The 24,397-nt window shown below is 41.1% G+C and overlaps 1 protein-coding gene across 2 annotated transcripts in view; it reads right to left on the bottom strand.

Moving 5' to 3' along the window:
* The window catches only part of KIF26B (kinesin family member 26B), a 278,589-nt gene that overhangs the window by 129,531 nt on the left and 124,661 nt on the right, over positions 1–24,397 (bottom strand). For both annotated transcript variants that reach the window (XM_035108339.2, XM_060272882.1), the window contains exon 4: positions 24,122–24,288. In XM_035108339.2, coding sequence (XP_034964230.1) covers positions 24,122–24,288 — 167 coding nt within the window. The remainder of the gene's footprint in view (positions 1–24,121; positions 24,289–24,397) is intronic.

Here is a 24,397-nt window from a genome sequence, read left to right as displayed (position 1 = left end):
GTTACAAACTCCGCTAACCCGGAAGAATTACCTCGGGTTAAGAACTTTGCCCAGAAATTGTGCGGCAGCAGCGTGGTGTCAGCGGGAGGCCCCGTTAGCGAAAGCGCACCTCAGGTTAAGAACGGTTTCAGGTTAAGAACGGACCTCCAGAACAAATTAAATTCGTAACCCAATGTACCATTGTACTTCCTGATTAAAGTCAGTGGAGCCTGGTCTATTACAGCAACCAGGGCTTAGCTCTCCCAAGTGGAACTCCAAGCAATTTTTAGAAAAGGTTATCTCAAAAATCTCGAAGCCACACTCTTTCCAGTCCCACACATATTCTTCCACAATCCATTTGAGCATTTCTGTCAGTCTCCCATTCTCAGGCCAATCTGTTCTCTACACCACTCAGCCAATCTCAGTCCAAAAGCATCACTATGGCTACGAGGTCCCACCAGAGCCTTAGTACCCCTGGAGGAGGGTTACATATGTTGGCAAGAGGACCAGAAATGGGCTGGAGGCTGGGGGTCAAAGAGCTACCTGAGAATGGGCAGGCACACCAGGAGAATAAGCACTGAGGACAGAAATCAAGGAAAGTGACAGGTGGGATCATACTACTGCTTATTGTTTATCCTATGCATGCTCACTTCACAATTCCTTGTGAAGCCAATGTAGCTTACTCTCAGCAGTTTTAATCTGCAAAGTTATATTAACTCACACGCATCGTTGGCCAAAGATAACATAGACATCAGTCTTCAGCACAGCACAGAAAAACAATCCTGGCAGTGGGCGGGAAGGAAAATAACAAGACCATGCTCCCAGTGTGCATCTTACTGAAGCAGAACAGCATAGCTTTCTGCTTCTGACTTTCCCCAGAAGAATGTATGACCTGCTTGCTATTTGAAATGTGACTGTGTATGTTATTAGTTTATTTATTTATTCGTCTCAAATATTTATACCCCACACTTTCTACGTTTTATAGGACAGCTTGCAAAATGAATTAACTGCAGGACTACAAGAAGCAGCTTCAAAAACTCTAGCAATAATACAGCAGCACAGCAGAAGAGGAGGAGAAGGAGGAGTCTAATCAAACTAAAAACACGCAACAGCTGGGATTTTAAAACATGGGAATCTTTAAAGATGTTTTGACTGGCACTACAATAAAAAGGCAGGTATCAGTCAAGCCTGCTTGGTCAGAGTGTTGCACAGAAGAGATGCCACCACCAAAAAGACTCTCACTCCTTTTGGTGTGGGAGGAAATAATCCCCCTTCCCTCTCTCCATTTCCTGCAGCTGGCCACTGGATTGCCACTGGATCAGCCCCCAATGGGAAGGGAGAGGGGGATAAATCTGTAAATTTATAAATGTCCCCCAAATTAAATCAATCTCTTTCCTTATTTTTTGGGGAAGAGGAAGCTCTGAGTCCATAGCTGCCAAGTTATCCCTTTTTTAAGGGATTTTCCCTCATGCTGAATAGGCTTCCTCGCGATAAAAGGGAAAACTTGGCAGCTATGTCTGAGTCAATCTGACAGAAGTCAAGAGGAGCTCATGTATCATTTTTCCTCTGTTTCAAAGGATTTTAAAATAGTTGGTGGTTTGTTTGTTTGTTTTTTAAGTGTTATCAACAGGTAATGACAAGCACATGTAGGATAGCCTGTTCCATTATCCACATCTGTAATGGTTTTACAAATGAGTTGTGTTGTACAGATTTTAAGAAAATGACTGCAATCTCTCCCCTCCAAATCTACATCTCAATCAGGTGCCCAGATTAATACACTGAATATCCCCCAATTAGCCCCACCATGGGAAATATGTATACATGAAGATTAGCAGCCCACTCCCTGCAGACATTCAGGGTGGTATTCAACTAAGTTTTACTCAGAATAGACTCATTGAAATTAATAGACCTAACTTGCTCATGGACATTAATATCAATGGATCTATTCTGAGCAAAGCATAGCTGAAAACCACCCTGTGTTCTGTCTTATATGTGGATACCAGGTGGTGGGACTAGGTGGTACAGCCTGCTTCCTGGTGCTCATGTTTGGATTCAACTAACGAATCAAGTTGGATGAATAGGTTTATTGTGTTGTACCCTACAAAATTATTTGTGGCTTCCGAGAATGTGGAGATGGTATTGGGGGGTCTTTCTTTCAGATCTATTGTGTCCTATTGAACAATTTGTGGAGTCTCAGATAACACGGAGACTTCATTAGATAGGGAGCTGAAGAATTCCATTAGCATTTTTAAGCAAATTGATCTGATTTCCACCTCTTGGACTAATATGTAGATTTTTGCATGTATTTGATCCCTTAAAAATTGAGTCCCTAAGACAGTAGGGTGGTGCCTTATATATGCCTCCTTCCAGCAACTCCTGTAACCAAACATATTGCCCTTCTTTCCTTTGGACCACATCAGTAAGGCTGAGATGGGGGTCTGGTGGTCTGGGCAGCTCATGACCTCCATACATACTGTCCAGGCTTGCACCCTGGGGAGGTCACTTTGGTGCTGCTAATGCAGCAGTTTGACTTCACCCCTGGAGGCGCACTCCATTGTCTCTCGAGACAGGTGGATGGCAACAACAACATTAGCATATTTTACTTCCTATATTTCTTTTGAAACAATCCATGTATCACATACGTACTGCATTTCTGTAACATCACATCTCACTTGATGTGACCACAATGTGGAGTCCATAATGTGACAATCGCCAGAAGCAGCTTAGTCATGCTGGCCACATGAGCCGGAAAAACTGTCTGCGGAAGCGGACAAATGCCGGCTCCCTCGGCCTTTAAAGTGAGATCAGCGGCGCAACTCCAGAGTCGTTCGTGACTGGACTTAATTGTCCCTTTACCTTTTTATGTATCGATATTAATTGCAGCTTACGCTATTAATGCAAGGAGCTCATATTTTAGATTTGATTCTGCTAACGTATACAGGAAGTACCAGATTATGACAAGAAGCAATAGTGCCTCATTCTCCCTTTTCAGCTGCTTAGTAAGAAGTACAGTGGTGCCTCGACTTACGACTTTAATTCGTTCGGAAGGCACCTTTGTAGGTCGGAAAATTCGTAAGTCGAAAAACGCCATTGGAAACGCGATTTCCCACAGGAATGCATTGGAAACGGAAAAAATCGTAAGTCGAAGCAACCCTATCTAAAAATTCGTAAGTTGTAAAATCCCTATCTAAAACCACTGTGGTTTCCTTTCGGATGTCGAGACATTCGTAATCGTGCGGCCATTAGCCCCATTTGTAAGTCAGAAAATTCAGTTGTTGAGTCGTTCGTAAGTCGAGGTACCACTGTAGTAGTATTTGTAATACAAATACACATGGAACTATATAAACTATCTCATTTAAGGCAACAACAACGAAGAGAATCACAGCACTGAATAGTGAGACGAAAACACGCATGTTGTAAATCATGTGGTCCTGCCACATGACAGACTGTAAGTAATGTCATAAGCATAATCATGCCATAAGTGTGTGATTTAAGGGCATATGATGGCAGCCCCCCTGCTGCCACTAATCAGACCCAATCAGACCCAGTTCTGCCTGGATGGGAGATTTCCTTGAAAGTGGTATGTTGATTTTGTTAGATTAATAAAAAACAGAGATCCACAGTTCATTGTGACTCATTTAGGTATTGATGGGAAGATAAAAAACTAAGATCAACACTCTATAATATTCTGCTGTCACAGCAGGTACCATTTGTAAATCCATCCCATACATTGGGGTGGAATCCAATGGGAGAGCTAATCAAATCCATCTTTTCCTGGAAACACAATGAGAAAACAAGCTTTGAATCTGTCTAGCCTGAAAGTTATAGGCTTGTTCCAATTAACAGATGAACAAGATGGGGGCATGGGGGAGGAATAATTCTAGAACTACGGATGTAACACATATTGCAGCTACACCTAGCAGACCACTTATTCACCACCTTCAGCTATCTTGTTAAATCATTTTAAACAATCAGTTAAAGTTCCTATTTAGAATTTCTTGTCTTACAAGTATTTTCCTTCATTGCCAGTTTTTAAAAATGAGACCGTATTACTTGCATATATCCAGCTGCTATGGATTTCTGGCTTACAGAGGATGCAGTGTGCATTGGACTGACGTGAATGCGAACCTCCAGAAAGCCATTCTGCATTCAAGGCAAAACGCTTCAGCTTTTGTAATTCTTTTTTTAACATTCCAGAATAGTTTTCAAACACCATTGTATCTCTTTTACAGGAAAACATGTGGCTTTATAGATCAATCATGTTATTTTTTTTTTTTAAAAAAAATCATTTCTTGCATATGGAAAGAAATAAACTCCTTCTAAGACATCAGTTCTCACAGGTCAAATTCCAAGATGAAGTAATCCATAAAAGTGCCAATGAAAATTCATATACCTTTATGGAACTATGTCATTTTATTCAGGATGCAACTGTAACCTACTCTGGGCAGCTAGCCGAGAATCTTTTTTCATCCTAACCTAAGCTCGAAGGTCTTCTGCTATTTATCAGGACCTTGTGTCAGCAGTGGTGCCTGTGGAATCTTAAACTTAATATTTCAAAACAGGCATCACATTGAGTTGAATAGGTAAAGGGGCATGGGCTTGCTGCCCCAGTCACATGCCTGCTGGCTATTAACCCTACTCAAAGTGTATCAGTCCTATAGGCGTGAAAGCCTATAGGGGGTAAAAATTGGGGGGGGGATCCCCTCCCCCATTTTCCATTTTTTAATGGGCCTACACATCTCTGATCAGTTTAGTATCTGTGGGGCAGGGAACTCATAGTAGGATACTGGCACATAGCCTACTCTCCCCCTCCACCCCCAGAAAAAAGCTTGTATTTTCACTGTGGGGGAAAAAGCTAAAGCATTTGTTTGTTTGTTTTAAAAACAACAACAACAAAAGGAACAATGAAAGAGGTGTATCAGATTAGATTAGATTAACTTTTTGGTTTGATCCAACAGGGATCTTATTCTTTGAGTCTTATATTCTGAACACCAGTAACAATGACTATACACATAGTGAAAATGGCAGCATATATATATATATATATATATATATATATATATATATATATATATATACACACATATAAATGTGATCTAATCTATGGATCAGTCTTTACCTTCAGTCTAAGCAAGGTTACCAAATTTTAGACGATTAATTGCACAGTTCTCTTTGTTCATTATGGAGACAGAATTAAACACCAAAGACTTCAGAAGTTATTTTTCTTTCTGCACTGGAAACCACAGTTCCAGGTTTCCCACACTTGGTGATATATAATCAAAGCAGCTAATTCATGTTCCGGCAGGCTTCTCCAAATATCTATATGAAAGAAAAACATTCAGCTTTCAACCAGACTCCCAGAAACATGTTCATCTGTGGACTTGGAATTCTACTCATTCCTAGCAGCTTAATGACATGGCAAAAATAAATTTATTATAATGTTTTGCCCTACCATGTTAATCTACTATTAATAGTTAATCTACTATTAATATTTTTCACATTATAGGAATGGCTTGGGGTGGCCTTTATTTCAGAGAATGCAGCCCAGGACATGAAAAATTGGGTTGTAAATCACCCTGTGATCTTGGGATGCAGGATGGTATATAAATTTAATAGATAAATTAATTATAGAGAATTATAACATGTTTTGAGGTAACGTGTATTCATTTGCACCCTGATGCACTATGACCTTTCCCAGGCAACCACAATGCCTTCCCATTCATTTCAGTGGGGGAAGTGCAAATTCAGATTGTCCCCCTGCATTTAAATTGATAGCGATCACCACAAACACAAGAGAATTTGGCACAATTGATCACAGCCAAATCTTCTTTGTACTAGCTCTCCCTAAGGAAGTCTGTCTGTTGCCAACTTTATCATTGCAAATATAGTTGCCCCACCCTAGTCACCTGAGCAGCACCAGTGATCCAACAATATATTATCTGTTTTGAATGTGTTATGTAATTTGCTTATTATATTCTTTAAAAAGGTAAAGGTACCCCTGACCGTTAGGTCCAGTCGTGGATGACTCTGAGGTTGCGGCGTTCATCTTGCTTTATTGGCCGAGGGAACCGGCGTACAGCTTCCAGGTCATGTGGCCAGCATGACTAAGCGGGTTCTGGCGAATCAGAGCAGCACACGAAAACGCCGTTTGCCTTCCCGCCAGAGCGGTACCTATTTATCTACTTGCACTTTGATGTGCTTCCAAACTGCTAGATAGGCAGGAGCTGGGACCAAGCAATGGGAGCTCACCCCATCGCAGGGATTCAAACCGCCGACCTTCTGATCGGCAGGCCCTATGCTCAGTGGTTTAGACCACAGTGCTACCTGCGTATATTCTTTACTTGCTTGTGGATTGCTTCAGAATTATTATTTTTTAGTGATAAGCAATGTTAAAATTAAATAAACCTAACCTAAAGCACACATGTAAATGGGATTTACAGTCAATGAGATTTAATCCTGGGTAAGTGCATATAGGACTGCAGCCTTAATCACTTTATAAAGGCAAGTACTTCATAAAGAGAACATAAATTGTGTCCCAGTGATGGCAATCCATGATAAAAGCATTAAAAAATATTATTGTCTTTTCTTTCCATTCAGCCTAATACACTCCAACCCTTTTAAGTACTCTTGTACTCTGAACACCTTCTAAAATGGCGGCACAAGGTCATTGTTTATTGCATTTCAATTACCACAGAACAAATAAAATGCCAACTTAATTAGAGCACTGCCTTTTATCTTTCAAAAAGAATCAGGCAGACAGAAAATTGTGTACATTCTGGAATTCATTCATTGGCAATAAGCTTCTTTCAAGTGATACTTGTTACAGGCAATGGCTGACATACACCTGTAAACATCAATATCAGAATTCTGAAACTTGTACATAGATAATTATCTTGCAAATCATCAACGTCATAATCCCCTCTGCTTTATGGGCTATTTAGTAATACAAATATGTTTAGGCAGTTTGAGTTGATCGTTAGGGCCTAATCACAAAATCTCTTAGCGCATCGAACACATCTACAGAGACTAGAGTTCCTGGAAACTGAACAAAACAAGAAGAATTTTTTTAAAAAAGCAAATCAATGTTGTTCACTTCCTGGAAAGGCAATGTTGGAGGAGATCTTTTTACTGCAAGTTGACTAGTTACCATAGCCACTAGGTGAGGGATGTTTACTTGAAGCAAATAAAAGGACAATGAAAGAGTCTTTAATGTTCTTAGCTCCTTGCCTCTACACACACAAACACACACACTTGTAGTACATTTGTTGGGATGCCAACCACATAATCAGAAAAGGAGTTGTGAATGAAGACAGGAAAAGAGCCCAATTACACAAGACATTTTAATGAGCGGGATGGGGTAGAGATCCCCTAATACAAATCTGCCTCCCCCCACAAACTGCTATTAGCAACAGAGTGGAAAACATACAGGCATAACAAGGTTGTGGCTAACAGCAACTCCTGCTGGTGTACTTTGTTTGCTTATATTAAAGATTTCTTTGTTTGCAAAAATACGTGCATTGTCTCTTTTTTCAAGTTATGTTTTCTACAGATCAGTTTCATTTGTTGTGAGACATTAGTGTTGCATGCAGTGTTAGGTTAGGAAGAAAAGAGGGGGGAAGGGGAAGGGGAATGGTGAGGGGGGTGGGGTCAGGTGGCAATTCTACTTAGTGTATATGTGGGGTTTTGTGTCAGCGTCACTTGTGTGGGTTCTGTTACTATTTGCTTGTATTTCCTTGGTGGTGAGAGAGGTAGGGGGTGACTTAGGGTGTGGTCGGTTGCCTTTGGTTGGCTGTAGTGAGACTTGTGTGTGTGTGTGTGTGTGTGTGTGTGTGTGTGTATGGATCAGGTTAGCCAGATTGATTCTTCTTGTTGTCTTGTTGGGCTGTGTATGTGATAAAGGGGAACCATATCAGGGTGAAGGCATCTTCTTTTATTTGTCCCCGTATCAGTTTCAGTTTATTGGTTAGTTAGGCTGTTTCCCATATTATTTGATACCATTGGTCCATGCTTACTCTTGTCTCTCCAGTGTCTGGCTATGGTGGATTTTGGGACATTCCCACCACGTGTGGAGGTATGTGCTTATGGAGGTGCATCCTTTGCAGCATTTTGATGAGCTTCCTGGGCATATTAGCGCTAGTTTCTGTGGTGTTGGGTACCATCTGTAAGTGAGTTTCAGAGTGAGTTCTTGTCTTTTTGCTGATACCGTGTTTCTCATATTTTAAGTCATCCCTACAAAATAAGCCACGGCAGGATTTTCCTGAGTTGAAGAAATATAAGACATACCCCAAAAATAAGCCGTAGTGGTGGGAGCAGGTCTGGATGGCGCCATGGAAGAGGAAGATGCCTGTCAGCGCCCGGAACCGGCTGCTGCTGCCCCTCCAAAATGTCCAGCAGCATGCACCGCGCCAAGCGCTGACCCGGCGGCGGGACTGGCAAGAGCCGCATTGCGTGCTGCTCCAAGCCCCGACCCGGCGGCGGGACGCAGCAAGAGCCGCAGCGCGCGTTGCTCCGAGCCCCGACCCGGCGGCGAGACCCGGCAAGAGCCTCAGCGCGCGCCGCGTGGAGCCCCAACCCGGCGGGACCCAGCAGCGTGCCCTGCTGAAGCGCCGACAACGCGCGCAGCAGCAGCCAGTTCCGGGCGCCGAGCCGCGACAGGAAGAGGAGGGACGCAGCGGGACGCAGCTACAACGACAAAAAACACCCGGCCGAGCCTTCATTGGCCGCCGCGGCTGCCACTCGCTGGTCCCTCCTCTTCCTGTCGCGCGCGCTGCAGGTCCCGCCGGTCCCGTCGCTGGGTTGGCGCTTGGCGCTGGCGCTGCTCCAAGCCCCAACCCGGCGGCGGGACGCAGCAAGAGCTGCAGCGCGCGCTGCTCCGAGCCGGGATCCGGCAAGAGCCTCAGCGCGCGCCGCGTGAAGCCCCGACCCGGCGGGACCCAGCAGCGTGCCCTGCTGAAGCGCCAACAACGCGCCCAGCAGCGCAGCAGCAGCCAGTTCCGGGCGCCGGACATGGGAGGTACCATACTGTAATTTTTTAAAATAATAATAAGACACCCCCCGAAAATAAGCCATAGGCTTATTTTCTTGAGAAAAAAAGATTATAAGACATGACTTATAATATGAGAAACACGGTATGGATTTAAAGGGGGTTTAGACCACATTCTGGTCCATTAGTGGTGGGGTTATGTATGTCAGAGAACTGTGGCTGAAATTCCTTGTTCTATTACATGGGTTCCTTCCTTTGGGTTCCAAAGCAAATTAGTTGGGAGACTAGCTTAAATGAGGTTACAGGTAGGTAGCCGTGTTGGTCTGGGTCGAAGTAAAATAAAAAAATTCCTTCAGTAGCACCTTAAAGACCAACTAAGTTTTTATTTTGGTATGAGCTTTCGTGTGCATGCACACTTCTTCAGATATCTGAAGGAATTTTTTTATTTAGCTTAAATGAGATCACTGCTTAAGAGTCAGTGGTCAGTTTGCATGTCATGGTAAGCCATTTACCGTAACCATTTAAGGATCAGGATTGCTTGGCTTCTCCCCAGTAGCATACCCTCCAACACGTTGAGGCAAAAAACCAGGATGCCCTGAAAAAGTGCTTTTTGGGGCAAGATCGAGGTGCCCAAAATGTGTGCTGGCTCTTGTGTGGAAAAATGGCTTGTACCGGAACAGTTGATGGGTATATGGGAAACACACCACGATTCTTGTATTATACCCCCTCTACAGATCATGGATGGTTTCACACAAACAAACCAGAGTCAGTATACCAAAAGCAAACAATGGCTACAGATTTGTTGGCTGCTCTGTGGTTTGTTTCCCCTGAACAATATGGCCAAGATAGGTGTTTTCACAGCAAACTGTTAGCTACAGTTCATTGTATCATGTAAATGATGTCCTTGTAGTGTTTAAACCAGTTCCATGACTGGAAATGTTTCACATGCATATTGGAAAATGCCAGTGTTTGTGCAGTGCCATTCCCCAGCAAGTAATGAGTACAAAGATACACACACACTAGAGTAAAGTGTGCATAAAATTTCATATAAATGAAGATAATATGCAAAACTTCACTATATATGGAGTAATTGATTTGCAAAAATGTGTGTATTAGGTAAAATTGCAAATTTTGGTGTGTATTTTAGAAGAAATCCACCCTGAAATGCTGATGAATTTTCCTGAGGACTTCTTTTAAAGAAACTGCATGCTGGTGTGGAAATGTGGAGAACAGACTTTATGACTGGAGAACAGACTTTATGACAGAGAAAAACCAAAATTGACAAATTTAGCCATCCCTAGAGAAAACCATAACTTCTAGATTAATAAATGACACTTTTCCTTGAAAAATAAAATAAAAGCTATTCACTTCAATGAGACTTAGACTACAATCCTATACTGTACTATCTTATCTGGGAGCTCACTGGGATTTACATCTGAGTAAACACGCATAGGAATGCACTGTGAAAAAACTTATTTTTGTGTTGCACCCCTGATATTGGAAGATATCAAGTTGCCAGTTCCTCACAGTCTTTCCAATTATGTATAAAGTTCACTCAGGAAAAACCCTGTGCACAGCGTACTGTATATAAAGAATACACCATGAAGCACAGTAGATTGATTTCCTCTCCACACCGCATCATAATCCCGTCACAGACTACCATCAGCACAAATACCTCTTGATAACTATAATTAGCTTCCTCCTCCTCCTCCTTTGGTTGGGTCAATTGAAGTTTAATTAAAAGTATCTGCAGAAAGAAGCAGAGTTAATGCTCTTCACTATCGCTTATTCAGAGCAACCTACACTCAAATAGCTGCTCAATGGCTCATAGCACTTTTCAAAATTCATAATAAAAAGCAGTACCAATGAATGTTATAATGAGAAGGTGCAGATAATGAGTAAGTGTACTTCTAGTACAATTATCTTAGCTGCTCGCTCTTGCATTCAGCTAATGGTCAGGTATTTGAGGTCCAAAGTGATAGGTTTCAGGTCAAAGGTTTAAGTAAACATACGTCACCTGAACAGGCAGGGGGACAGAATCAAACCATATTATAGGCTAACCAGGATATTAATGTTGATGACTGTAGTCTGAATATTTGTTTCTTCCCGTAGATCAATACCCTGCCCCCCCAAGTGATTTATCTGTTGAGGAATTTCCAGGTGTCTCCTATGAACACTCTGTGCATTGTAGATTATTTTGGATCTTGTTCTAAGCTAAGTTTCACACTCAGTTCACTTGAAAACTTACTGTGCCTTTTGGGACTCAATGGAAAATTGAGAGTATGCAGTAGGCACCAGAAGCATAACATTAGTAAGAACTTTATGTATTTGCTTTTATCCTGCCTTTTCCATAAACTATTTTAAGGAATTAAACATCTTACATGAATTGTAATAACATAAAGCAATAAATTAAAATAAACATCAAAAGAAGCTTTTGCTTGATGCTTCCAGACAAAGGTTTAATATGCAAATGGGTCACTGAGGTACCACAAATAAATTCTGGCAGCAGGGTTTAGGGTGGTGTGTGTTTTTTGAACAGTGGTTTCCCCCCAGAAAGAAGGGAGTGGCATTTTGATGACAGTAACACTCTGTAGGCACTCCAAAAGCTTGCATGAGGAGCACTGATCCCACGATAAACACCTGACTAGAAGCACCCCCGAAGCTCATAAGAGCTTTTGTTTGTGCCAGGCACATGTTCTGGGGGAGGGGAACATTCAAGAACAGAGCAGGTCCAACCCTTGGTCAACACCCACCTAACTAGGGGTACCCAAAGAGGGCCTCCCCACAAAATCTCAAGAGACTCCCCAGGTTTCCAGTTCCTTGCTCCATATCCAAATGGAGTACAAGAGACTAAAACATGCTGAATATTGTGGTGGAATGTATAAATTTGGTACCGATTGAACAGTTTGCCAACAAATGTTTGAAAAATGTTTCATTGCTTTCATTTCTCTACCAGGGAGAACAATGGAGGAGCTGAAGTAAATAGGCTAAAAGAACTGTTCATGTGTCAAAAGCTGATCAAGCGGCAGTGCTGCAGAAAGTGCAGCTCATAACCACTGTCCCTCTTTTCTACCACTGAGGAAATAGCATCTGCTCACCATCATATGCTGAGTATTGCTAAAACACCCAATATATTTTCTGTCCATTGAGAACTGATACATACAACTGCACTTTATAAGATAGAGCTGCCAAAACAAGATGAACATGTTTGCTTTACATAGCACAGCTATGTGCTATACATATAGCCAATACATGTGCTCTAATCCCAGCATCCTACAGAGATCAATCCTAAATGGTTCTCAAAGGAACTTGAATATTAAGTTTCAGCCTGAGAAAGGATCTTCCCCTCTAGTTCTGTTATGTGCAAGAAAGAAAGAAATCAACATTTCTTGGAGATTGTATGTGGAAACACTTAACAGTTGCTAGCTTGGAAAATAAGCTGGAAGTTCTATTTTTTATTTACAGAAAAATTATTCTGATCCCTCCTATTGCTTATGTCATCTATTGCAAAATACATGATACGGTGTGTGTGTGTGTGTGTGTGTGTGTGTGTGTGTGTGTGTGTGTGTGGAATGACTGATGTAGTAAGCCCCAAAGAATCATGCAACTCATTTTTAAAATGGTTGTTTCTCAAATAGCAGCTCCCACCTGCCGCACCATTGTTCAAAAAGCAGCTGCTGAGGGGAGGGGGCACAATTGTTCAAAGGATAAAAATGGGCACTAGATGTAAACAAACAATGAGAAGCCTGTAAGTATATTGCTCCAAAAGGTTTAACCCAACCAGAAAGCATGCATAATGGGACAGGATGTCATCCTGAAATATACAAATCCACTACAGTGTTACACCCCATGTTACAAGTGACCACAACCATCTTCATTATAAGGGAATGTGAAACTATTCCAAAGCAAAGGAATATCTAGGTCAGAGACAAACATAAAGCTTATGTGGAACCAACTTTGTGGTGAAAGGGCGTGTCTGAACTAATGAACAGGGTGATATTCAATTGAATTTTATGCTGAGTAGAGTCATTTAAATTAATTGTCCTAACTTAGTAAAGTTCATCATTTTAATGGGTCTACACCTATATTGATTGAAGAAGTCCATATTTGAGACTTGGTTTAGGTCTTTTTCTTTGTTCCGAAAACATAATTTTCATCTCCTTGTCTTGCTAATCCATGCAGGAAATCAGATTTCTGGATATTCATTCTATTGCAATTTAAAATATAATCAATGTCATTTGCAATACTAATTTGATCCCTTTGCTGTTAAGAACAGGCTTTCAGATAGTACTGATATATCAAAGGTGGCACAGCTTTACCTCCGTTGCTGTTTAGCAAAGAGGGAAATGAATCCAATCTTCTGGCAATCAAAATAGAAAACCTGAAGTCCCACATAGGGCTAACCTCAATGCTTTGTGCCAGGGACCTATATTTGATAGCTCCCTTTAATTCCAGCACAGGGATATAAAGGAATATTGAGGACTGAAATCCTGGAAGTTTTTCAACATCTGTGTACTAACTGAGCAGGCATTATCATAGTGCTGCAAGGAATCTTCATCTCTTGAACCTCTCATTGATTTATTAAAGTTAAATCTGATTTCTTTGGACTGGGATCTGACAATCCTTTTTGAGGAAAAGTAATCAAGAAGGAGGAAGAGAGCAAGGGTGCTGGGCCAAGTATAGAACAATCCGAGCAACTTGTTCTAAACAGCTGGAGTGCAATTCCTAAACTGAAGACTATGTAGCTGTTACAATGTCATTCCTCAGAGGCTGGTAAACACTGATTGGCCTGCTCTGCATTCACTTCCCCTGTGCATGCCACCAGCAAAACATAGGCTGGATGTGGGTGAGGCTGGATGGATCCAGTTGGACAAACAAAATCTTGCAATTGTGCAGGCAAGTTTCTAGATCAGATCTGGCGCCAGCATAGAAAGAAGACTAGAAAAGAAACTCAAATGATTTGGCAGCATGCAGTGATTTTCAGACTTCAGTGTCATCTTTGTGTTTCTCCAGCCATGCAGTGTGCACATAATTGGCTGTTTGCAAACAAAGGCACAAAAAGGAAACGTTCAATGTAAGCCACAATTAGCATTTGCTGTTGAGGCTTGTGAGCTCACTGGCTTGTATTTGTGCTGAACAACATGACACATGACCCCTTGGTGGAGGGCAGGGGAGAACAAGGACAAAGTCAAGCGGACATTGAGGGGCATTCCACAAAAAAACAAAAGGAAAACAGAGGACTAGTTCATGGGCTAAATAAGTCTCAGTCATGAAATCAAGATGGAGATACTACTAGCTCCCCAACACTCACATGTCAAGCCAAATTAACTCTTCACTTCCGATTGAAATGTAATGAGCTGTCTAATAAATGAAATACAGTACTGAACAAAAAGGCTGAAACTGCTGTTATCAGAAAAGTGAACATTGGAAATCAGCTCACCCAGTCAAGGATTGTGCCAGTTTAAGATTAGGAACCAAGATAGGATAGTTTGATTTAGAGTCCAGCACTTGAAGGTTGAAATGTCTGCTGACGAAGACAATGGTTCTACTTCATCACTAATATTGCAACTCTAAGTACACTTTGTAAAAAGAAAGTCCCACCAAATTGAGGAGGAAGAGGAGGAGTAATAATAATAATAATTACAGATTTTGCATAAGGCTTTGTGCCATTCTACTGCCTTCCTCCACCTGAAAATTCATTAGTTTCCCCTATTCTAAAGTGTCCAGGGAGGAAAATTCAGTTTCAGTTCTAATGCTTGCAAGCATCACTTGTCATATTTCAGGTTATTTGAATGTGGAGCTTGCTCTGATTCAACGCCACTGCTATTTATTTATTTCAGAAAATTGCATTTTATGAAGTCTACAATATTCTGCATCCATGGACTATTTGTCAAACTGTCTTCTTCTTAAGCCCTCATTACTAATATTGAGCATCTCTTACATTCTGTTTTAGCAGGTTTCTCTGTGTCTACGGTGGCCTTAGTAACCATTATCTCAGTGGGCAACTTACTGAAATGCGTTTGTTGCTTTTACTGATGTACTCACAAAGGTTGCTAAATGGCAAGATGCTGTGCTATATGTAATCCAGGGGTGATGGAAACATAACACATCAAAGGATAGCTGCTTTCTGGGATCATATCAGATTCTCAATTGCAGCCACAAAACGAACAGAATAACTGAGGTTATTTTCTCCAGCCTCAACCTTTCTCACCAAAACCAGGGCATCTGCATAGCTACAAAGCTTAGAAAAGTTTCCATTGGTGCCAACAGAAACTTTTCCTCTAAGTCTCATAGCTATATGTGTGGAGGGATGATTGGGGGATGGGGTAGGCTGTGACTAAGGACAAGAGGGAAAGTTCTCCATTGCCTCTGCACTAGAGATCCTGAGAGCTCTCACAGCTGTAATTTAAGAGACAAAGAAGGCTGCACCTCACACATGAAATGTAATGTGTGCTTTGAACCTGACAGGCAAAGTTATCCAGGTTTGCAGCAGAAGTCTTTCCTAGTTCTCTTGCATTGGAGAGATTGAACTCAATAGTTTATTAATTCAACGCCTATTTCTCCCACTGTCCTTTAGGCTCTCCCCAAGAGCTTCTACAAAGTGTGTTAAAACTGCTACTCCCAAACAGAAATCGGGCAATTGCTACTATTTCACTCATCCACTCAGTCTGCATTCTCAACATGAAGAATTAATTGTGTGTCAATGGTTCCAGTACTGCAAACTTTTCTGTTCCATCTTATTCCTGATTGATCTTATGTAAAACATGTGAAGTAAGCCTGGTCCCTGAAAAAGCACTTATATAATTGAAGAAGGGCTTTATGAATTTACCACAATATTTAAATGTCTGCTTTTTGACAAAACATACTATAGCATCACGGCACTACAAGATCTTTACATGTTTATAAGTGTTATAACAAATACAAAGAGGCAAAGGGGAAAAGCTAGATTCTGCTGTAAATTAAGAGAGGAATTGTTTCCATGAACATCTGGGATGAATGTAAGCAACCTCCTCACTGCTTAAACAAAGAGCTGGCACAAGGAGAAAGGAAGAGATCTGTTTTCATTTAGAACATTGTTCCTTCCTTGGAGTTGAGGTATTATATTAAATAATACAATTTTCTGTGTGTAGATGGGGATTGTAGTGTAGAAGTTTTTTTAAAAAAGAAATCTTTATACATTGGATTTTAGAGGTACATCAATCTAAGTGCATGCACATGAAAGCTCATACCAATGACAAACTTAGTTGGTCTCTAAGGTGCTACTGGAAGGAATTTTTTTTCATTTTTTTCCATTCCAGAATATCTACTTTCTCCTAAACTATTAAGTCAGATGTTTGTGACATCTTCAAATCTTCCATCTTAGAACCCCAAGGCACAAAACAGGGTAAATTGATCTCTAGAATCATGGCAGAATGAAGTGACTTCTCATTTCCAACTATTATAGAATTAAAACAAATTTGTGCTCTGATCCGTATAAGACACAAAACAGAGAGATATAGTATGACTTCAGTGAAGAGGCTTCTGCTTGAAATTTGGATCTCATCTATCATTCTTCTCCCATGATCAGGTAACAGATCTGGTCTTCATGTTTTTGTTCCAGGTCAGAAAGGCACTTCTCTTATCTTACTCATGAACAATATCACTAGGAAGCACATGTGAAATCTTGGAACAAATAAATCACCATACATTGTAATCAACACAATGCTTACAAGTTGCTTACAAGTTTGCAGCCCAACCAGCACTGCATGGAAGCTATTCCTATGAACAGGCACCTTCAGATAGGAGCTTTACACAGAAACTGATATGACTTTTACAAGCATGATATACTTTTTTAAAGCCATTATGATTACTATGTAGATAGCTCCCATGTTAATACATGTTCAGTGTCTCCATTAAACCCAGGCCTGCATGCTCCAAGGAGTCATCAGTGTTATGTTTGATTTGGACACTTGACTTGAATAACATGAAGGCTGCAAGAGGTGTATTTTTGGACACAATTCTCACTAATCTCATGTGTTAAGATGAATTAAATATAAATGATCAAATACAAATACCATCAAAAATTTGAAAAAAGTTAAGGATTAAAACCAAACACATTTACTTACTCACTCACTCACTCACTCACTTATTTATCACTGATAACAAACCAGGAAACTCACAAAAGAAAAACTGATTGCATTTATGAGCCAAAAAGCAACAATGGCCATAGTGAAAGACAGAAATAAAATAAGATGAGGAAAGAAGAAAGTCCAGTAACAAGCAACGAAATGAATGAGGGAGAGACAGAGTGGAACAGGACGCAGGAGGAAAAAAAATATAAAATACTATTTTTAACTAAGTTAAATTTAATTTTAGAAAATGAGTTAGATTAACTTGAACATTATATCCCAAAAAACCAGGGTGGAATGGAATACCCTTTCCTCAAGCATTTTAGTAGCCTTTCAAAATGAGCTTTATATGTAAGCAGATCACTAATCCAACTGTTTAACTATTATGTGAAACAGCAACTGTTCTCAGCCTATCTGAAAATCTGATACTTTCTGCCCTAGACACCTCTCAAACAAACTAGACTTAGACCACATGGAATGGCTTAATCCTATTGACTCAGGTGGGGTCATCTTATCAGTTAGCTCTTCTCACAGGTGAACAAAGCAAATTTTAGTGGAGGCCTTTGCCCCCAGATTCCCATCATTTATGTTGACTGAGCTTTGTCAATTCTGTTTTCACCCATCCTCAAACAAACAAACACATGTGTGTGAAGTCTTGCATTGCAGCTATATAAACTAGCAATTTGGTGTTTCTCTTATAGCAGTAAGGTTACTCTGGAGCTGACAGCATGCTTTGCAGATGATAACCTAGATTGATAGATGCTCACACTTTATTGCCTGCTAGAAAAAAAGTTGTTGAAAAACATATGTACATAAGCATTTTGGGGCATTCACAGCAGGACGCTTCACACCAAGTGGCTCTTAGATAGCATGCTAGCCAAGATAAATATCTAGCCAAGATAAATATCTACTAGCCAAGATAAATATCTACTAGCCAAGATAAATATCTAACTGCTGCCCATGCCTCAATTCTTCCTCTCCACATCAAGTTGCTTATTTGTCACATTTATATCCTATATTTCCTCATAGGGCATCATAAGTAGGGATAGTTATATCCTATATTTCCTCATAGGGCATCATAAGTAGGGTTAGTTTTTTTCTACCCTTGGTGGGGAAGATTAAGCACCAGTAGTGGCTCAAATGGGGGACAGATTTTCAAAACTAATCTTCTGACACCAGTATTGCTGCTGCTGACACAGGTCTAGGGTGGCTGTGGAAGGTGGCTATGAGATTTGGGGCTGCACAGGAACACCAGCAACGGTGCCAGATTGGCTCTGCTAGCATGCCAGAGCAGCCACTACCTCATTCCTGCTCCATCCCCATCAAGGTTATGTTGGGAGGACAACTCTGTGGTTGTGCCCGACTGCATTCAGGAGATAGTTTCATGCATCTGAAGTAGTGGACTGCAGTAGACTGTGCTGTAACAAATTTGTTAAGTCTTTAAGGTGCCACAAGACTCTGCCATTTTTTACTCCGGACAGCCACTTCTGAGCTTCATCTAAACGGGAAATTGATTGGAGCTTCGTAATTTCCATAGCCCTTGTTCTACATGGTATGACTGTATACGGAGATCTTCTTGTCCTGTGGATGGTGGGGTTGTAATCATGCCACTGGTCCTGCTGTCTTCCATATATTAGCCCCACACCCATTCCTATATTTCTCTGAATGTGTGCCCAGTCCAGGGCCGGCTGTAAGGCAAGCCCAGGTGGCGCTGGGCTGCCAGGGGGGGCGCCGCGCCACTGCGCCTGTCCGCCCACCGCAGTGAGAAACAGGGTGGGGCGGGGGCGCCGGAGTGATCATCACACCACGGCGCCCTGGCGCCCAACATGCTTAAGATGGCCCTGGCCCAGTCACTACTGTCCATTCAGAGTACCATTCAGTTGAGTTGTTTCTATGCATGTAGCCATGATGCGCATCTTCTAATGTGGAAGACTGATTGAAGGGGAAGGGGCGGGACCTGTAATCACCATTGTGATTCCTCAAACATCCCCTCCCACTATCCAGTATAAGAAACTCTACCAGTGTTCCCCCATCCTCTCCTCTTTCTCTTGCCCCCCTGCTTGCTATATTAAAAAATGCTGCTGCTAATTTGATGGTGATGGCAGTCTTTCTGTCCCCGACTCCTCTCTGCCTTACATGGAGGAATGACAGTCACTTTGAAGAGCCCTGCCAGGGCCATATGGGTGGCAGCAGCACCTGAATGGGTGAGCCAACTGGCAAGATCTGTGAGCCGGAGCTCAAGGTTGCTAATCTGCCACCCGCTACATCTGACACCTAAGGCAAATTTGCCCGATGGAAGCGCCAGCCGTCACATAAATGTTTGTATAGGATTTTTGTCCTTCTCTTTTGTATTTCCAATCAGTCAGTTCATTTTCACTGATTATGGAGATGAACAGTCAATAACATCAGTCTCTTGTCTCACTGAAATTTTATTGTTCCAGGAAGCAATGCCTTCTGGAGAACTATTTGACTGGATTTAGAGTCTAGTGATTTCCTTTACAAAATGAGCATCACAAGTCAATAGATACAAAGACTTATTATCCCATAAACTGTGGTATGTTGCAAAGCCAGCTATGTATTCAGCATGTTAACAGCATGGCCATTTTACCATTCCCTTAGCATACTGTGGTCTTGTTATAAAGCAAAACCATACTGGATAGACATATACCCTTGAGCCAAACTGAAAGCAACTAGACATATGTTAAATTTCTCAAAGTTACACAGAGGTTCCTTTACAGTTTCAAGTGGCCATCAGTGTTTATGTTTACCCACTAATTGCTGGGGGAAAGTTGTCTGAATGAAGTGCTGTCTTAAGAAAACACTAGTTCTTTTAGCAGTCTTGTAACAGTACTCAGCCAACATGGCAGATCTTGGCTGGAATTTAGAAAAAGAAAGAAAGAAAGACTCTACAGCTGTGCTTCAACAACTATCTTATTCAGTAATTTTCAAAAATGGGAAAGGCATTATCAGATGAAAGGATTGCAATTCAGATTTTACAGGTGTAAACTGTAAGGTTTAGTACTTTTTATATTGGACCCACATGATCTTTTGAATCTGTGACTGCCTAGTCTTTATCAATGCAAATACACAAAATCATCAATATATTTTATATGGTCAACATATCAGCATATAAAACCATCTATTTATCATTTGTTTATTTTTTTAGTATGCAAATATCAATGTGGTCAGAGGTGATTTGTATAATTAAACTAAGCCATGACTGTACAAAGAATCAGATTAATGCTCTTAATTTTCATTTTTACAATCCTGAGAGGTAACATTTAACACCTAAGCTCCATAATTAGCAGGTGACTCGGGAGTCTTCAATTTTGCAGACAAGCCCCTTCCTCTTCTATAGATGCATTTGTAGAATTGGGGAAATAGACTAGAATAGTGTTTATTGCATTAGCCCATCAACCATACCAGCAGACTTGGGGAAATAGTAAAAAAAAATCACCATCTCTAGTAACTTTAAAAATTTGTCCTGTACAGTCCAGAACTTGATGTTATTATGCCTAGCTTGACAAAGCAAGGTTATTTATTCTACTCTCATACAAGTAGATCCTACTGATAATTGTGAGAAATTGAAATATGACATGGATACAGTCATAATAATTCCACCTATTATGGCTGCTGAAAACAGCACAGCCAGAAATGCAGAAATTGCTCCCAGCTGCTAGGCTGTGTTATCTCTTCCTTCATAGTCTCTCCATGCAGATACTGGAACATGCATGGCTGAGGATAGGCTGTGGCCAATCATGTACAAGAGAAAGTGACCATGTGGTAGAGTTTCAGTGCTTAATAAAAAACAGACTCCCTTTTTCACAGACTCATGTGAAATCGCCTGAAAACTTTTCAACATTCCTTTTAAATTTATTATCCTCCAGGAGCCTCTCGTGAACAAGCACCCTCTTGTGTAGCATCCATTCATTTCAGCAGGTTGGCCACATTGGTAGGAAGGAATCACTTGGCTGGTATACTCAGCAGTATATGCAGAGGGCATTGTACTCACCCTGCTGTCCACTTTGTAACTGAGAATCATCAGTCCAGGTGGAGCAACTGGAGCAAAATCATGAACCACAGCCACTCGGGCATCTTTCAAAAGCAAGCGTGGCGTATTTTAATGCCCACACCCAAACAACATGTGAATTGTTTGGTTGAAAGAATTCTGCTCTTGGTGGCTGGCAAATTGTTCATGAGAAGCTAATTTTATTTCTGAGTATTATTCTAGATAAGTTGTTGTCACAATAATATCATGGTTCTGCTTAAGCCCAGAGATGCTATTCAGTTAAAGCAGGTGGGGCTGACCTGTTTTTCTGTATTCCTTCAGAATACAGAAGGGCCACATGTCAGTTGTGGGTGAGGCCAAAGCCAGCAGTAGTGGGACGGACAGAGCCGAAAGTGGGCAGGGCCACCTCATTTTCTTTCTCTTTCTACTAACTTCTCTTTGTTTTTGACATCCCTCACTTCTCTTCTGTACCTAGCAGGCTGCCATGGAAAAACAGATCATTCTTGCCAGAGATATTGTAGAAGGCTTATGAAAGTTGGCCCAGGGCTGCGTAATATTAGGCCAAGGGTTGCCTAGCCCAGATTTAAAGGGAGGGAGCTGGACTAGGGGGCATGCACTGTGCCCTAAACATATTGAGATATGCAGTGCTTTTTTCTGGGGGTACGCAGGGGTATGCATACCCCTAAACATTTTGTGAATCTAACTTAGGCCTCATTGAGGGGCAGTAGTTCAGTATGAGTAGGAAAATGAGAGTACCCCTAAACATTTTTTTAAAGAAAAAAAAGCACTGAAGGTACCAGTATGTATTCAAGTATTCAATTCCAGGCACTCAGGAAATTAATGGAACTACTCCAGCGTAAGCACTTAGCAGAATGAGTACAATGGCTTGGCAGTCATTTCAATAATTTTAGGCTGAATACAAAGGGATAAGATTCAGTATTCATTAAGTTCAGAAATTTCCCTGCATGTTGTCCAACATCTTGTGTAACATGCAAAATGCAAAATCTAAGCTTAAAGACCTGTAAACAATTTCAAGTTGCTTGTTGCCAATGCACATTGTCTCTGCTTGCCCTGACAGATCAGAAGGCTTATTTATACAGTATGACTTGGCTCACACCTAAGTAAATATCAAGGCCATATCACTAACCAACACTTATGCAGCATTTTTCTTAAAGTTAACATTACTTGGGTTGCAATAACTGCAGTTATTGGGAGGTTTGATTCAATCTAGTCAAGATAATTAGGAGACAGTAATTGTTTATTTCTCTAGTCCTTTCTCCAATAAAAGGTTGAATTCCACAAAAGGCTTCAATGTACAACAGAAGTCTCTAATTTGGTGTAATACAGTTTCACTTTTTAAAAAACTGCTGAGTGCCCAATGCTATAATTAAAATTAAAGCCATATTCAACTGCTAGAGGGTCAGTTTTTGAAAAATCAAACTGAAAAGTCTGAAAACAGACATCTTTCAGGCTGACAAAAGGCACTCTGTCTGCTAGCCCTGAAATGGGCTTTAGAAATAGCAGAGGAAGTGTTATACAGGAGTTGTTAATTTTCTCCCCCACACATTCCAATGGATTCCCCCCCCAAAAAAAATCTTATTATGTCATATATTGCAAATTAAAATGTAGTTCATTAAGAGAGAGAGAAAGTGAGGGGAGTCCAAAAATTACCCCTATTTCTTAACATAAGTTTGACAAGTCATCCCACAATTTTGCCACTGGATGTAGTTTTTTCAATGAAATACTGTTAGGATTTGCATTCTTTGCACAGCAAGAAACCAAAAGATTTGCCTACGCCTTATTTAGCCAAGCCATCTTGTCCCTCCTACTGTTCAATGTGCACATTCAGCCTCTTAGCAAAATACCAATAGGTTTATTTATTTACGTATTTCTATGCCGCCATATCATAAAATATCCTGGCGGTGTGCAGCTATAAAACATAAAACACAATTTAAAACAATAAAAATATATAATTAAAGTGCCTAGTTAATCAATGTTAACATCTGTGTATGCCTTGTTAGCATAAAAGGGCCTTCAAGAGATGTTTGAAAGTCAAAAGGATGCCTGCCAAATCTATGCTGGAAGAGTGTTCCACAGTATGGGACAGGTGGTACTAAATGCCCGACTTATAGTGGAGCCCAGTTCAGCCTCTGTAACATGGGGAATAAATTGTATTGTATCTTCAATGTATAGACTTATCTCTTACCTCAGCCTCCCTCATTTTAACTAACCCAAGACCAGCCAGCTCTGTACTTGACAGGCATCCATATAGCCCTCAGTTGTAAACAATTGTGTGTGTGCTTCAGTGTTTGTTTGTTTGTTTGTTTGTTTGTTTGTTTGTTTGTTTGATGATTCACTGTCTTTCAGATTCTTTGAAAGAGAATCTCAAGTCTCTTCACCAGATGCCAGAACTATATGTTCAACAATGAATGGCAGCCCCACATCTCCTCCCGTCTCCTCGGAAATGATTAGTAGATGTGATGTCATTTCCTGCCCTGCAAACATCTTCCAGTTGGGTGATATTCAACTGAGTGGACCCATTGACATTGTTGGATCTAACGTAAGTCATATTCAGTGCTTGTTTTTTTTCAGGGGGTACTCAAGGGTACGTAGTACCAGACCCCTCCCCTCACTGCAGATGCTGTTCATGTGCTTAGCCTGCTGCCAGCTTCCAGCACATTTGCATGTGAGCTACTCTATTGTTTGGTCCCATTGGTGATGGAGAGACACCATCACACTCCTACAGAACAATGTGACTTTTCAAGTTCTAGGAAAACTCATAAAGAAAAACAAGTGTTGTTGTTTTTAATCTCTCACTATTGTTTTAAAGAGACTATAGATATGGGTGCAGGGTAATGGGAAATAAGCAAAATTGCATGTTGCTCTAGATCCAACAAATCATTCCACTTAAAACTTCATCATGTAGCAATGAACCTATAAGCCAATCCTTTTATCAGTCTTTGAAGTGTTAGCCTTAGACCTGGATGCCCACAGTTCCTGGCACATCAGAGCTGCAGAGAGCAAGCAAACTTTCCATCTTACCTGGCAAAAAAGGAAGCTGCCACTGAGGTGCCTGTTGACGTGTCACTGGCAACACAGGTGCTTTGGGAAGCAGGTAAGCTGTACAAGGAGGGTTTATCGGCATTGTAGCGGTTCAGTGCAGCTTCAGTCAATCCCTCTCGGCCAGTCTCAGTCATCAACTGGGAAATCTAAAGAGGGGGGAAAGGTACAGGCTCACTGGGTGCTATTTCATCTGACCACTGCATGTGTTGGAAGGCAGGGAAAGAGTATCGCATTCAGCACACTTCTGTGACCTTT

The sequence above is a fragment of the Zootoca vivipara genome, chromosome 3 (genome assembly GCF_963506605.1).
Source record: "Zootoca vivipara chromosome 3, rZooViv1.1, whole genome shotgun sequence".
Taxonomy (NCBI): Eukaryota; Metazoa; Chordata; class Lepidosauria; order Squamata; family Lacertidae; genus Zootoca; species Zootoca vivipara.
The sequence above is the reverse complement of the archived record's forward strand: the minus strand, read 5'-3'. Positions and strand labels throughout refer to the sequence as shown.